This window comes from Argentina silus (assembly GCF_951799395.1).
Source record: "Argentina silus genome assembly, chromosome: Y".
NCBI classification, from domain to species: domain Eukaryota; kingdom Metazoa; phylum Chordata; class Actinopteri; order Argentiniformes; family Argentinidae; genus Argentina; species Argentina silus.
This window is the reverse complement of record NC_139654.1, coordinates 17,770,223-17,786,092: the sequence shown is the minus strand read 5'-3', so window position 1 is coordinate 17,786,092 and position 15,870 is coordinate 17,770,223. Positions and strand designations below refer to the sequence as shown.

Genomic DNA, 15,870 nt, shown 5'->3' with positions numbered 1-15,870 from the left:
TTTTCACATTTCAACATTCAACTCTGGCACCACTCTGAGTTCACGTTATATATTTCACATATTTTATGTACATATAGCTGAAATGCGTGTAATTAACTGAGAAACATTATATCCTATGAGTTAATTAATATGTAATTTCACGGACACACCGCCACATATATTCCATGTCTGACATAATTTTATTAAGTGTCCATGAAGACATTATTTCTAAATTAAGGTTCATCTAAAGACATCACCCCCCTGACAGCATGTTAGGCAGCACCCCCTCATGAAATATAATTGCGCTAAAACATTTCCCCTGCTTCTCTGCTGAGAGAATGCGTGATGACGGTATGAGAGTAGGTCCTCGTTAAAAATTACCTGATATTTAAACCATTTCCACTCTTCATCTCCGCAATTCATGAACTGCTATAATAAACTTGATTTTGCCAATCTGATGAGGCAAGCTGATAGGGCAAACCATTCTCTTCTCCATTCACCGATCTTCTCACTACCTTGTGGTGGCTTTCGGCAGCACTTGATACCGCCTATAAGCGCAGCGGCGGCGTGCAGGGATTAAACCTCTTACCTACTGTACATCCTCTGTTAACCATAAGAATATATGCATCTGTTGGACAAACACGTACCAAAGTTTTGTAATAAGTACTGGATACCTGTTTATCAATACCTGTGGCAGAGAGCCTAACCCTAAACCTGACAAACTAATGGAAGATTACAACATTTTGAAAAGGGATGCTGGACATTGAACATGCAAAAGTACAGAATTGGCACGATTTTATAATGTGATGACATTTTAGGAAAACATATGGCTATTCTTACTTTATGGTTGAAGTAAAGGGGCAATGCATTTATATTTTCTCACCTTACTGGACTGCAAGTTCAGACAAACAATCGTAGAGCAAGGAGCAAGCAGTTTCTCCTTAAAGCTATTATGGTTGAAGGTATGCAATGAGCCACATATTTTGACAAAATCGTAGAACTTCCAAAATCTAAACAGCAACAAATGCTTTGTTTAGAAAACACACCACTCTGCCTCACCGGTTAAGGAGAGAGCTAGGTCTCTCCATAAATGAAGCTTGCATTAGTTCAGGCAGGACACTAAGTCGAATGGTGCAGCTGTTCGTCAGGTGACGGACGCCTCAGGTGACGGACAGCTGATTCACAAGTATGTAAAACATCACATGTTCAGGGATTAGGCTGAAGCTGCCGTGTTGTTAGGTTCAGGTTAGTTAGGTTCTCTTCACGGTCTTTATCTACGCATGCGCCGCAGCTCCTCTATTAGTTTTGGGGGTCTTAAAAAAATCGGTTTAGAGTATGGTGCAAATTATTATCCAGCTCAAGGTGCCTGGACGCCTGGCCTGCCAACATGCCTTGCCCCCCTTTCAGCTAATGATTCTAGTCTAAACGTGTTACGTCCTGTGTGTCCACGGGTGCTCCATACATGTAATTGGGGTGGCAAAGCCAACAGTAAAAGTATGTACAATTCTGCTTGGTCTTATAACACTCTCGGCTGCATTTTATTTGGTGTTATGTCTATTAATATTCCTATGGTATGTGCTTTAGTCTCTGTTTGAATCACAGAAACTACAGCCTCCTCTTAAGGCTCAGATGGCAAGCATTCTGTTCTGTGGTGAACGATGCCTACTAAACCGATGTTCACCACCGAGGAAGGCAAACCTATGACCAGATGCTGGTTCGCACACGTCTCCGGCTCCTGTGCCAATGTTGTGGGCTATGTCCAGGAACATACACACTTCACTCCTTCTGCATCGTGGATGAAATCAAGCACAAAAAGCGCAGAGTACCGCTAATGTATGACATGGAGATATGATGGTGCGCAGCAATTAACAGCCTGACCAGGCAGATCTTGATAATTCATTGTGGGTCGCAGACATGATCTGAGCAGAACTATGTGGTGGTTTCGTGACATCCCTTGGTCAATCCTGAAACATTTGCAGGAAAAAAGTGATGGATTCACTGTAAAACACAAAGTTCACAAGGTAGAATATTCCCATGTACCTAGATAATGTAGGAAAACATCTGGCCTTGTACGGGGGCTGACTAGCTTAAGAATCTCTAAAGGGCTGTTGCATTTAGAAGACCCTGCCCTATAATACAGATGAGAAGGGCAACGGAGAGGTCGCTGTGAGGGGGTAATAGTGAATAGTTGAGGTCACATAATGCTAGAATGATGAAAGTCTGAACACTGAAGAAGGGTGTGGGGGGACACCGGAACGGTCACCTCGCGTGAAGCAGGAACAGAGGCAATCACCACAGACACAGTTTTAGTTTCACATAATGCTAGAATGAAGGATCCAGGATGCAAAGCATTCGTCCCTGCACTGAAGAAGGTGCAGGGGGACACTGGGAGGGTTTTTCCTGATACACAAGCCACAGTTGCATTGGTGTTTGTTTTGTTGGGGGTTTGATAAGCCATGGGCTGCCTGCCATATGGTATTTTGTATTATATGTTGTTAAATTTAAGGCAGGGAGCTATACAGAGCAGAGCTATCCAATTACACCTTGTAATCTATGTCCATTTCATTAAACAATGATTAAACCGACGTGTCTTGACTGAACTATGGCAAATGTCATGATGGCAGCCATGTTCCCTCTCCTTAGGGACTTACATTCACCCAGAGCCATCCCAGCAGTGTCCCACACACCCAGGTTCTCACATAGAGTTTCCTGCCAGACTCCGTCAACAGCATTGACACGGTCAGTCCTCCCAGAAACAAAAGAGACGGCAATGTCTTGATGAGGCTCAGAGGCGACCTCTGACCTTCCCCAGGGAATTTGCACTTTTTGTTGGGCTCCTCCGACTCATAAAAAGTAGTCAGCAGCCTGTGGGAGAAAGACAGTTGATATTCCATTGTAAAATGATGATAGGCCAAAACAGAGATAATAATAATAATAAGCTTTTATATACATAGCACCTTTCATAGATAAGAATGCAGCTCAAAGTGCTGTACAATATTGCGCAAAAGAAACAGATTTAAAAAAACGAGAACAACCAAAACATCAGCAAAGTGCTGTACAATGCAGTGCAAGAGCAGATTCAAAACAAAAACAACTATAACATAATTAATCAATCAATCAATACAAAAAAAGCAGCATCACTCAATCTAGTTGCATAGATAGTTGATCAATACAATAAAATCAGCAGAGATAGCAGTATAGATAAAATGCTAATTGAAAGCTAAATTGAAGAGATAGGTTTTTAACTGGCGCTTAAAGATGTTGACTGAGCTTGCTTCCCTGATTTTTTGAGGTACCATATTCCACAGTTTAGGGGCATAGTTAATAAATGCTGCATCACCAACTTTCTTTTGGGTTTTGATAGTAACCTTCAATAAGCCAGCAGCAGAGGACCTGAGTGCTCTTGACGGCGTTTAGTGCTTTAAATATAAGTAGAAGGACTTTGAAGTCAATTGTAAATGATACAGGGAGCCAATGGAGAGCAATTAAGACTGGAGTGATATGCTCTCTCCTCTTAGTTTTTGTCAGTTGCCTAGCAACAGAGTTTTTAATTAGTTGGAGCCTGTCTATAGACTTCTTGGAGAGGCCAGTAAAAAGTGCATTACAGTAGTCAAGTCTACTTGAAATAAATTAATCCATTTTTCAGCATCCCACTGAGTTAAAAATTGATTAGATTAGATTCAACTTTGTCATTGTGCAGAGTACAAGTACAGAGACAACGAAATGCAGTTAGCGTCTGACCAGAAGTGCAAAAAAGCAGAAAAGTGCAGTGTGAACAGTATATACAGGTAGTGCAATAAATGAGAAATATAGTAGTGCAGTGTAAGCAGTATATAGATTAGCAGTAGCATTATAAGCAGAATTAATAGAATGCAGTATGAACAGTGTAAGTAGCATATGAGCTGTATAGACAATGCAGTATAAGCAGTATATATGTATTAACAGTACAGAGTAAATAGCAGAATAAATATGGAGTGCCGTATGAACAGTATAAACAGGTATGTACAGATATGTGCAGTGTATTAACAGTAGTATTAAAAAAATATATAAGGATATGTGCATTATGAGCAGTATAGACAGATTATGAACAGTATAGACAGATATGTACAGAAGAGCAGTGGTATGTAGTAAGAGCAGTGTGTACAAGTGAGTATACGGTATGTACAGTTTATAGGAATACTGTAGGGTAGAGTAGTGCAATTGTCCGGGGGGGGTGGGGGGGGGTAGGTTGTCACCTAGGTGCAGAGTTGGAGTTCAGTAGGGTGACAGCCGCAGGGAAGAAGCTTCCTCTGAGGGGAGGGGAGTGGGGTGAACAGTCTGTGATTGGGGTGAGAAATGTCCTTGACGATGCTGCGTGCCTTATGCAAGCATCGTTTGCCCTGGACAGCCTCAATGGAGGGGAGTGAGGAACCGGTGATGCGTTGGGCAGTTTTCACCACCCTCTGCAGTGCTTTCCGGTCAGATGCAGAGCAGTTGCCATACCATACTGTGACACAGTTGGTGAGGATGCTCTCGATGGTGCAGCGGTAGAAGTTCACCAAGATCTGAGGAGACAGGTGGACCTTCTTTAGTCTCCTCAGGAAGAAGAGACGCTGGTGAGACTTCTTAATCAGGGTAGAGGTGTTGAGGGTCCAGGAGAGATCCTCAGAGATGTGGACACCCAGAAACTTGAAGCTGGTGACTCGCTCCACCTCAGTCCCGTTGATGAGGATGGGGGTGTGTGTGCCAGCTTTTGATTTCCTGAAGTCCACAATGAGCTCTTTGGTCTTCCTGGTGTTGAGAGCCAGGTTGTTGTCGTTGCACCACATTGTTAGGTGCTGGACCTCCTCCCTGTAGGCCGACTCATCGTTGTTGCTGATGAGACCAATCACCGTTGTGTCGTCTGCGAACTTAACAATGGTGTTTGAGCCATGTACAGGTGTGCAGTCGTAGGTGAAGAGGGAGTAAAGGAGGGGGCTCAGCACACAGCCTTGTGGAACACCGGTGTTCAGGGTGAGGGTTGAGGAGGTGTGGTTGTGTAGCCTAACAGACTGCGGCCTGTTGGTTAGGAAGTCCAGGATCCAGTTGCAGAGGGAGGAGTTGATGCCCAGTTGATTGAGTTTGGAGGGGATGATGGTGTTGAAGGCTGAACTGAAGTCAATGAACAGCATTCTCACATAGGTGTTGTTATTGTCGAGGTGGGACAGGGCGGAGTGAAGTGCCGTTGAGATGGCATCCTCTGTACTCCTGTTCTGCCTTTAGGCGAATTGGAAGGGGTCCAGTGTGGGTGATAAACAGGTCCTGAGTTGAGCTCAGACCAGCCGCTCGAAGCACTTCATGATGATGGGCGTGAGTGCAACTGGGCGGAAGTCATTAAGGCTCGTTGCAGTGGAGTGTTTTGGCACCGGCACGATGGAGGTGGTTTTGAAGCACACGGGGACAGCTGCTTGGGCTAGGGACAGGTTGAATATGTCAGTCCAAACCTCAGTAAGCTGCACAGCACAGGCCCTGAGGACACGTCCGGGGATGCCATCAGGACCAGCAGCCTTACGTGCATTAGTCCTGCTCAGTGCCGCACACACGTTGGTGGGAGAGAGAGTGAGGGGCTGGTGATCTGCAGGGAGCACAGCCTTGATGGCCACCTCCTTGTTGTCCCTGTCAAAGCGGCCATAGAAGTGGTTCAGCTCATCAGGCAGGGAGGTGTCGATGGAGGGAGGGGAGGTGTTAGCGGGTTTGTAGTCTGTGATGGCCTGGATGCCTTGCCACATGCGTCGGGGGTCAGAGTTGTTCTTGAAGCGATCCTCTATCCTTAGCTTGTGGTTGTGCTTGGCCTTTTTGATGCCCCTCTGCAGGTTAGCCCTGGATGAGCTATAGGCCCGAGCATCCCCTGATCTGAAGGTAATGTCGCGCGCCTTCAGCAGAAGTCGGACCTCACTGTTCATCCATGGCTTCTGATTAGGGAAAGTGGTGATCCGTTTGAGTGTGGTGACACTATTGATGTTGGAATTGATGTAGTCCAGAACAGAGGAGGCATATGAGTCAATGTCCGTGTGGGAGTCATGGGTGGCCTGTGTGGCAAACACACCCCAGTCAGTGTTTTCAGCCGACAAGAACTTTTGGACATCGGTTCTGGCATTCCAGACATCTTTATCGACGTAATACCTGAGATTGCCAAAACAGCGGGACCAGCTAACTCCGCTACACCGACCGGAAGCAACCCCAGACCGGCTCGGAAACGTAAACACAGGCGTGGTAGCCGAGTTGGGCTGAGAGCTCGGCTCAAGCTAACTCCACATCGACTCTCACTACCAAGCCTTTTCCTCGCCAATGTTCATTCCCTGGCAAACAAGATGGATGAACTGCGGCTGCGGATCACCACACACAAATGGATTATGGACTGTAATATCATGGTTTTCACGGAAACCTGGCTCAACAGCGAGGTACCCGACAACGCTATCGAGCTAGCAGGGCGCTACGTCCTCCGAGCAGACAGAACAGCGGGTGACTCCGGTAAGACCAGAGGTGGAGGTTTGTGCATTTATGTGAACAAGACGTGGTGCACGGACACTACCATCACCAAGAGTCACTGCTCAGCTAACCTAGAGTTTCTCATGGTTAAGTGTAGACCTTTCTATCTGCCCAGAGAGTTCACATCCACTGTTATCACGGCAGCCTATATCCCCCCGGATGCTAATGCTAAGATTGCCATGAAAGAACTGCATACTGCCATTAGCAAACAGCAGACTCTGCATCCCGAGGCAGCCTCATTGTCGAGGGTGACTTCAACCACTCCAATTTAAAGACTGTACTGCCCAAATTCCACCAAAATCTCTCATGCCCCACCAGAGGAGGCAGGACATTGGACCATGTATATACCAACGTGGCTGATGCTTACAAAGCCGTTCCCCTCCCCCACCTAGGTCAATCCGATCACCTCTCGTTTTGAAAACACTGACTGGGGTGTGTTTGCCACACAGGCCACCCATGACTCCCACACGGACATTGACTCCTCTGTTCTGGGCTACATCAATTCCAACATCAACAGTGTCACCACACTCAAACGGATCACCACTTTCCCTAATCAGAAGCCATGGATGAACAGTGAGGTCCGACTCCTGCTGAAGGCGCGCGACATGGCCTTCAGATCAGGTGATGCTCTGGCCTATAGCTCATCCAGGGCTAACCTGCAGAGGGGCATCAAAAAGGACAAGCACAACCACAAGCTGAGGATCGAGGATCACTTCAAGAACAACTCTGACCCCCGACGCATGTGGCAAGGCATCCAGGCCATCACAGACTACAAACCCACTAACACCTGCCCCCCCTCCATCGACGCTTCCTTGCCTGATTAGCTGAACCACTTCTATGGCCGCTTTGACAGGGACAACAAGGAGGTGGCCATCAAGGCTGTGCTCCCTGCAGATCACCAGCCCCTCACTCTCTCTCCCACCGACGTGTGTGCGGCACTGAGCAGGACTAATGCACGCAAGGCTGCTGGTCCTGATGGCATCCCCGGACGTGTCCTCAGGGCCTGTGCTGTGCAGCTGACTGAGGTTTGGACTGACATATTCAACCTGTCCCAAGCCCAAGCAGCTGTCCCCGCGTGCTTCAAAACCACCTCCATCGTGCCGGTGCCAAAACACTCCACTGCAACGAGCTTAAATGACTTCCGCCCAGTTGCACTCACGCCCATCATCATGAAGTGTTTCGAGAGGCTGGTCTTAGCTCAACTCAAGACCTGTCTACCACCCACACTGGACCCCTTCCAATTCGCCTACCGGCAGAACAGGAGTACAGAGGATGCCATCTCAACGGCACTTCACTCCGCCCTGTCCTACCTCGACAAGAGAAACACTTATGTGAGAATGCTGTTCATTGACTTCAGTTCAGCATTCAACACCATCATCCCCTCCAAACTGATCTCCAAACTCAGTGAACTGGGCATCAATTCCTCCCTCTGCAACTGGATTCTGGACTTCCTAACCAACAGGCCGCAGTCTGTTAGGCTACATAACCACTCCTCCTCAACCCTCACCCTGAACACCGGCGTTCCACAAGGCTGTGCGCTGAGCCCCCTCCTTTACTCCCTCTTCACCTACGACTGCACACCTGTACATGGCTCAAAACACCATTGTTAAGTTCGCAGACGACACAACGGTGATTGGTCTCATCAGCAACAACGATGAGTCGGCCTACAGGGAGGAGGTCCAGCACCTATCAGTGTGGTGTAACGACAACAACCTGGCTCTCAACACCAGGAAGACCAAAGAGCTCATTGTGGACTTCAGGAAGTCAAAAGCTGGCACACACACCCCCATCCCCATCAACGGGACTGAGGTGGAGCGAGTCACCAGCTTCAAGTTTCTGGGTGTCCACATCTCTGAGGATCTCTCCTGGACCCTCAACACCTCTACCCTGATCAAGAAGGCTCACCAGCGTCTCTTCTTCCTGAGGAGACTAAAGAAGGTCCATCTGTCTCTTCAGATCCTGGTGAACTTCTACCGCTGCACCATCGAGAGCATCCTCACCAACTGTGTCACAGTGTGGTATGGCAACTGCTCTGCCTCTGACCGGAAAGCACTGCAGAGGGTGGTGAAAACTGCCCAACGCATCACCGGTTCCTCACTCCCCTCCATTGAGGCTGTCCAGGGCAAACGATGCTTGCGTAAGGCACGCAGCATCGTCAAGGACATTTCTCACCCCAACCACAGACTGTTCACCCCACTCCCCTCCGGGAGGCGCTACAGGTCTCTACGCACCCGAACCAGCAGGTTCAGAGGAAGCTTCTTCCCTGCGGCTGTCACCCTACTGAACTCTAACTCTGCATCTAGGTGACAACCTACCAACCCCTGCACCCCCCCCCCCCCCCCCGGACAATTGCACTACTCTTACCCTATAGTATTACTATAAACTGTACATACTGCATCCTCACTTGTACACACTGCTCTAATACTACATACTACTGCTCTTCTGTACACATCTGTCTATACTGTTCATAAGGCACATATCCTTATTTTTTTAATGCTACTGTTAATACACTGCACATCTGTACATACTTTTCACCACCCTCTGTACATACTGTACATATCTGTTTATACTGTTCATACTGCATTCCATATTTATTCTGTTTATTTACTTTGCTTTAATGTTACTGTGTAGTGGTTTGCGGGATCTGAAGAATCTCGAGGATCACCAGTTCAAAGTTGCAACAATCTCCATGTTTATTTCGCACTCTACATTCTCAATCCCAACTCATTCACACTTCCTGTTTACATACCTAATTTGTCCCTCTGTCACCACGCTAAGGCACCTGGGTAATGTAGTGAATTCGTCTACGCTCAACCAGTAGGTGTCTAGTCACCACACAGGTCCCCCCCAGAATTCACAAACACTGACTTCCCATAACGCGCCGGGGCTCGGATGACCCGTCCAAAGCGGCTACTGGACTCCCGAACCTGGGATGGAGAGCCTGGCCCGGAATCACTAGGATTTCTCTTCGTGCCCGTACCAGCAGGAGGGCGGCCACGGCGTGGTGGACGAGCCACCTCCACTTCGCGTTCCCCATCCAGATGAGCTGGCTTCAGGCGGTCCACCGAGATATGCTCCCTATTCCCCCCTGTGTCAATGACAAAGGTCTTGTCGCCTGTCTCCACGACTCTGTAGGGGCCATCGTAAGGCGGCTGTAGAGGGCTCCTATGTGCATCGTGGCGGATGAACACATATCTCGCTGACTGGAGATCATGAGGGACATGGACGCGTGGCAGGCTGTGATTTGAAGTGGGAGTCGGCTTAAAGGCACTTGCCCTGTCCCAGAGATCACGCAGTTGCTCTGGTGCCGACCAGGGAACGGTAACCGAAGGAAAAAAATCACCCGGCACTCTAAGGGCCTGGCCATAGACGAGCTCCGCCGAAGAAGAGAGGAGGTCCTCCTTAGGTGCAGTACGAAGTCCCAGCATCACCCAGGGTAGCCTGTCGATCCAGCTATTGCCCTGGAGGTCCACTTTCAGCGCTGCCTTCATGGAACGATGAAAGCGCTCACACAGGCCATTGGCCTGGGGATGGTATGCTGTAGTCCGATGGAGTGAAATACCCAACTGCTGAGTGATAGAGGTCCACAGCTGTGAGGTGAATTGTGGCCCCCGGTCTGAGGAGAGGTCAGAGGGAACCCCGAACCGGGCAATCCAAACCCCAATGAATCCACGGGCCACCTCAGCTGTCGTTGTTCCTGACAGTGGAACCACCTCCGGCCACCGTGTCGTTCTGTCCACCATCGTTAGGAGATAGGTGAACCCTCCGGAGGGAGGAAGAGGTCCAACCAAGTCCACGTTGACGTGGTCAAAACGCCGTTCCGGGACTGTGAACTTCTCCAATGGCGCCTTCACATGCCGATGGATTTTTGTGCGCTGGCATGCAATGCATGTGTTGACCCAGCCGCGAATGTCCTTCTTCATGCCAGGCCAGACAAATTTCCCTGTCACCAGACGCTGCGATGGCTTCCGGCCCGGGTGTGACAGGCCATGTACGACCTCAAAAACCGTCCGTCTCCACATCTTGGGTACCAGAGGACGGGACTGGCCAGTAGAAACGTCACAAAGCAGCGTCGTACCCTTATCATCAAAAGGGACATCCACTAACCGAAGCCCTGTAGTCGCCGTCCTCCAGGCCTGAATGTCAGGGTCAGCGGCTTGGTCCACAGCCATGCGGGCATAATCGACGCCGAGGTGGACAGCGCTGGTGAAGGTGCGAGAAAGGCAGTCGGTCACGGTGTTCTGTTTCCCTGTTATATGTTGTATGTCTGTGGTGAACTCAGAAACGTAGGACAGATGACACTGTTGCCTGGCCGACCATGGTTCCGACACCTTAGCCATGACGAAAGTTAAAGGTTTGTGGTCCACGAAAGCAGTGAATGGTCGAGCCTCTAGGAGGAAACGGAAATGTCTGACTGCCAGGTAGAGGGCGAGTAGTTCACGGTCAAACGTGCTGTACTTTTGCTCACTAGCACGGAGCTGCCGGCTAAAAAAAGCAAGTGGCTGCCAAACCCAGTCAACTCGCTGCTCCAACACCGCACCAACTGCGCGGTCCGAGGCATCAGATGTCACAGCAATGGGGGCATCCGGCACAGGATGTGCTAGCATGGTTGCGTTCGCCAGCGCGTCCTTGATGGCAGAGAATGATCCCGACATTTCACTAGACCAGTCAACAATGTGCTTGGGAGGTTTGTCCTTAAGGACCCCATACAGGGGGCGCATGAGGTGGGCTGCTCGTGGAATGAAGCGATGATAAAAATTTACCATCCCCAGGAACTCCTGTAGGGCCTTCACCGTTGTGGGGCGTGGAAACGGCCGCACCGCCTCCACCTTTAAGGGCAGTGGGGTTGCCCCGGTAGAAGTGATGGCCGAGAAAATCAATGGAGGGCACCCCAAACTGGCATTTCGCTGGATTGACAATCAAGCCATGCTGCCGCAAATGAGTAAAGAGGAGGCGGAGGTGTGACAGGTGGTCTGCCTCGGATGTACTGGCCACCAGGATATCATCCAGGTAAACAAAAAGAAAAGGCAAATCACGCAGCACTGAGTCCATCAACCGCTGAAAAGTTTGGGCGGCGTTCTTCAAACCGAAAGGCATTCGTAAATACTCAAAAAGGCCAAACGGCGTGATGACTGCCGTTTTGGGGATGTCGTCAGGATGGACTGGCACCTGGTGATACCCCCGAATGAGATCCACCTTTGAAAAAATAACTGCTCCCGCCAGGTGGGCTGAAAAATCCTGAATGTAGGGAACAGGATACCGGTCCGGTGTAGTGGCATCATTGAGCCGCCGGTAATCACCACACGGGCGCCATCCTCCATTGGCCTTGGGCACCAGGTGCAAAGGCGAGGCCCAGGGACTGTCAGACCGACGAATGATGCCAAGTCTCTCCATGGAGCTGAACTCCTCCTTGGCGATCGCCAACTTGTGTGGGTCCAGCCGGCGGGCTCGAGCATGTACCGGTGGACCGCTGGTTGGTATGAAGTGAGTCACGTTGTGTCTTATGGAGCTCGCTGAAAACGTCGGCGTTGTGATGTCAGAAAATTCCAGCAGGAGTCGGGCGATATCATCAGCCGGTGAAAGGGCAGCGGCCAGCCTTGTTGATGTAGCGGTGCTGTGCTCACAAGCCAGTGGAGCAGAAGGTCTCAGCGTTGACCAGCTGACGGTTACCCACATCCACCAGCAGCCCATTAGCGCAGAGGAAATCAGCACCCAGGAGAGGGGTGGACACCTTCGCCAACACAAAGTCCCAAGAGAAACGTTGTCCAGCAAAGCACAGTGTTAAGGGCCGTGTGCCAAACGTGGGGATGGGGGTGCCATTCGCTGCTTCAATTTGGCTTTGGGTCCCACTTTGGCTGTTCGAATATCCAAAGCTGATGCAGGCAGAATGCTGACCTGAGCTCCAGTGTCACAAAGAAATCTACGGCCGGAATTAGAGTCAGTAATGAACAGCAAACCGCTGGATGGGCCGACACTCAGTGCTGCTAATGGGTGGCGGCCAATGCGTTTCCCGACCAGCTACATGGTGGGAGGCACTTCTTTGCTCTGTCACCAAACTTGCCATGATAGAAACAGAGACTTGACTTCCCACAGCGAGCCACAGCGCTGGCGGAGACGGTGTGTGTGTGCGGTTGATGCATGCCTTCCACACTGGTAGTGCTGGTGTTGGTAAAGGGCGTGACCGAAAAAGTCTTCCTCCCAGCTGAAAAAATAACATCAGCCTCCTTGGCCAACTCACGAAGGTCTACCTTCACAGAACTGGTTAAATGCAAACGAATCTGGTCTGGGAGTTGCTGCAGAAATAGCTCCCTAAAAAGGAAACATGGTTGGTGATTGCCAAGCAGAGCCAGCATATGGTCCATTAACTCTGAGGGCTTTGAGTCTCCAAGCCCAGGGAGAGACAGGAGCTGCCGAGCTCGTTCTGGTTCTGTCAATCCAAAAACTCCCTTCAGGTGTCCTTTAAGAGTGGTATATTTGTCCCTGGCTGGTGGGTTTTCTATCAGGTTTATCACCCGCACAGCAGTTGAACCCTTCAGAGATGCTAGCACATAGTAATATTTTGTGTCCTCTGAAGTTATATCCTTGATGGCAAACTGAGCTTCAGCCTGCACAAACCAAGCGCTAACATTGTGCTCCCAAAACTCAGGCAACTTGAGAGCAACTGCATTCGCCATGTTCAAAAAAGCTTTGAAAAACGTCCAAAAAACTTACGTCAGGGTCACCAATTGTAGTGGTTTGCGGGATCTGAAGAATCTCGAGGATCACCAGTTCAAAGTTGCAACAATCTCCATGTTTATTTCGCACTCTACATTCTCACTCCCAACTCATTCACACTTCCTGTTTACATACCTAATTTGTCCCTCTGTCACCACGCTAAGGCACCTGGGTAATGTAGTGAATTCGTCTACGCTCAACCAGTAGGTGTCTAGTCACCACAACTGTTAATATATATATATATATACTGCTTATATACTGCACTGCCTATACAGCTCATATGCTGCTTATACTGTTCATACTGCATTCTATTTATTCTTCTATAATGTTACTGCTAATACATATACTGCACTACTTATACTGCTCATATACTGCACTACCTGTATATACAGTGCCTATAGAAAGTCATCATACCCCTGATTTAATACTTTGTAGAGCCACCTTTTGCTGGAATTACAGCCATCAATCTGTTTGGATATGTCTCTACTAGCTTTGCACACCTAGATTGGAGAATATTTGCCCATTCTTCCTTGCAGAATTGTTCGAGTTCAGTCAAATTCCGTGGTGAGCGGCGATGGACTGCTCTCTTCAAGTCCATCCACAGATTTTCTATCGGATTTAAGTCAGGGCTCTGACTTGGCCACTCAAGGACATTGACCTCTATCCTTAAGCCACTGCGTTGTTCTTTTGGCGGTATGTTTAGGATCGTTGTCGTGTTGGAAGGTGAATGACCTGCCCATCTTCAGCTGTCTAGCAGAGGGACGCAGGTTGTCCTCAAGAATTTGGGTGTACTTGGCAGCATCCATTTTCTCTTCAATCCTGACCAATTGCCCAGTGCCTGCTGAAGAGAAACATCCCCACAACATAATGTTGCCACCACCATGCTTCACAGTAGGTATGGTGTGTTTTGGGTGGTGTGCTGTGTTTGGTTTTCGCCAAACATTGCGCTTGGAGTTCAGTCCAATCTTAGTCTCGTCTGACCATAAAACCTTTTTCCACATGGCAACAGAATCTTCCAGGTGTGTTTTTGCATAGCACAAACGAGACTGACTGTGGCACTTTTTCAGAAAAGGCTTCTTTCTTGCTACCCTGCCATACAGGCCAGCTTTGTGTGAAGCTTGTGAGATTGTTGTCACATGCACAGAAAAGACCAGTCCCAGCCATAAAGACTTGCAAGTCCTTCAAAGTTGCCTTTGGCCTCTTGGTAGCTTCTCTGATCAATGTCCTCCTGGCTCGGTCATCCAGTTTGGACGGACGGCCTGATCTAGGCAAGGTGTTGGTGGTGCCATACGCCTTCCACTTCTTAATGATACTCTGAACGGTACTCAGAGGGATAGCTAAAGCCTTCGAAATCTTTTTGTAGCCTTCACCTAACTTGTGCCTTCCTACAAGTTTATCCCGGTGGTCTTTTGAAAGTATTTTTCCAACCATGGTGAATTCTTCGCACTTCTAGTAGTGGAATCCTCAAGAAACAGCTGGTTTTGTTCTGAAGTAATCAAAACCACTACAATTGATGTCAGGTGGGGGGCAATTAGCCTGGTGTTTGATCTGGAAGTTGATTGGTTGCACCTGAGCAAGTTTATAATGGTATACTCTAAGGGGCTGATCACTTTACCAAACCAGGTATTTCACTAATTAAATTTTAATAATTGTCCAGAATTTAAAAAAATGTTATTTTCACTTTGATGATGAGGGTTATAATGTGTACATACAGCTCAAAAAAGTTAGATTTTATTTATTTTAATTTCCAGGGTGTAATGTGACAAAAGGTAAAGATTTCACAGGGTATGATGACTTTCTATAGGCACTGCATTGTTCACACTGCACTTTTTTGCACTTCTGGTTAGACGCTAACTGCATTTCGTTGTCTCTGTACTTGTGCTCTGCACAATGACAATAAAGTTGAATCTAATCTAAAGACCTCTTCACCCCCACTGCCCCCCTGTACAAGTTTCTCTCCTTCCATATATTTATATATATAAAAAAAAAAATCCTTCTTCTTTGTGACTGCCTATGGCCCCTGGTCTGAGCATTGATTACTTTATCTTATGTTGACTGATGGATAGATGATTCACTTACTTAAACAAATGTATTTGTTGTAAGTCGCTTTGGATAAAGGCGTCTGCTAAATGCCATGAATGTAAATGTGGGAATTAAAACTCAGATCAGAGTCTAAGATAACACCAAGACTTGGAACCTCTGACTTAATTAAGGGGGCTAGATTCCCAAGGGTGTTTAAAAGCATAGCCAGTTTGTCTTTGGGGCCAAGTAAAGAGGATTTCAGTTGTGTCCTCATTTAGCTTTTTCGTTCATCCATGTATTGACAGACAGTTAGCGAGGGGGCAAATAGCATTAGTATCATTTGGTTCAACAGAGATGTATAATTGAGTATCATCCGCATAGCTATGGAAGTTTACATTGTGTGCTCTGATAATGTCGCCAATGGTAGCATATATGCACAGTGAGAATATTAAGGGACCAAGGCAACTTCCTTGTGCAACACCAAAACGTATATCATACTCATCCGATACATGATCTCCAAGACTGACATCGAATTTTCTCCCTGTAATATATGAACAGAACCAGCTTAGGATGCGATCAGAGAGACCAACCCAGTTTTGAAGACGATTGATGAGGATTCTCGATCAATTGTGTCGAATGCTGCACTTA

At 48.1% G+C, this 15,870-nt stretch overlaps 1 protein-coding gene across 1 annotated transcript in view; it reads right to left on the bottom strand.

Moving 5' to 3' along the window:
- Positions 1-2,190: 2,190 nt before the first annotated feature.
- The window catches only part of LOC310824286 (1-acyl-sn-glycerol-3-phosphate acyltransferase epsilon-like), a 38,234-nt gene continuing 24,554 nt past the window's right edge, over positions 2,191-15,870 (bottom strand). The window contains exon 8 of the mRNA XM_083697167.1: positions 2,191-2,844. Within this exon, the coding sequence (XP_083553293.1) occupies positions 2,619-2,844 (226 nt within the window). The 3' untranslated portion in view covers positions 2,191-2,618. The remainder of the gene's footprint in view (positions 2,845-15,870) is intronic.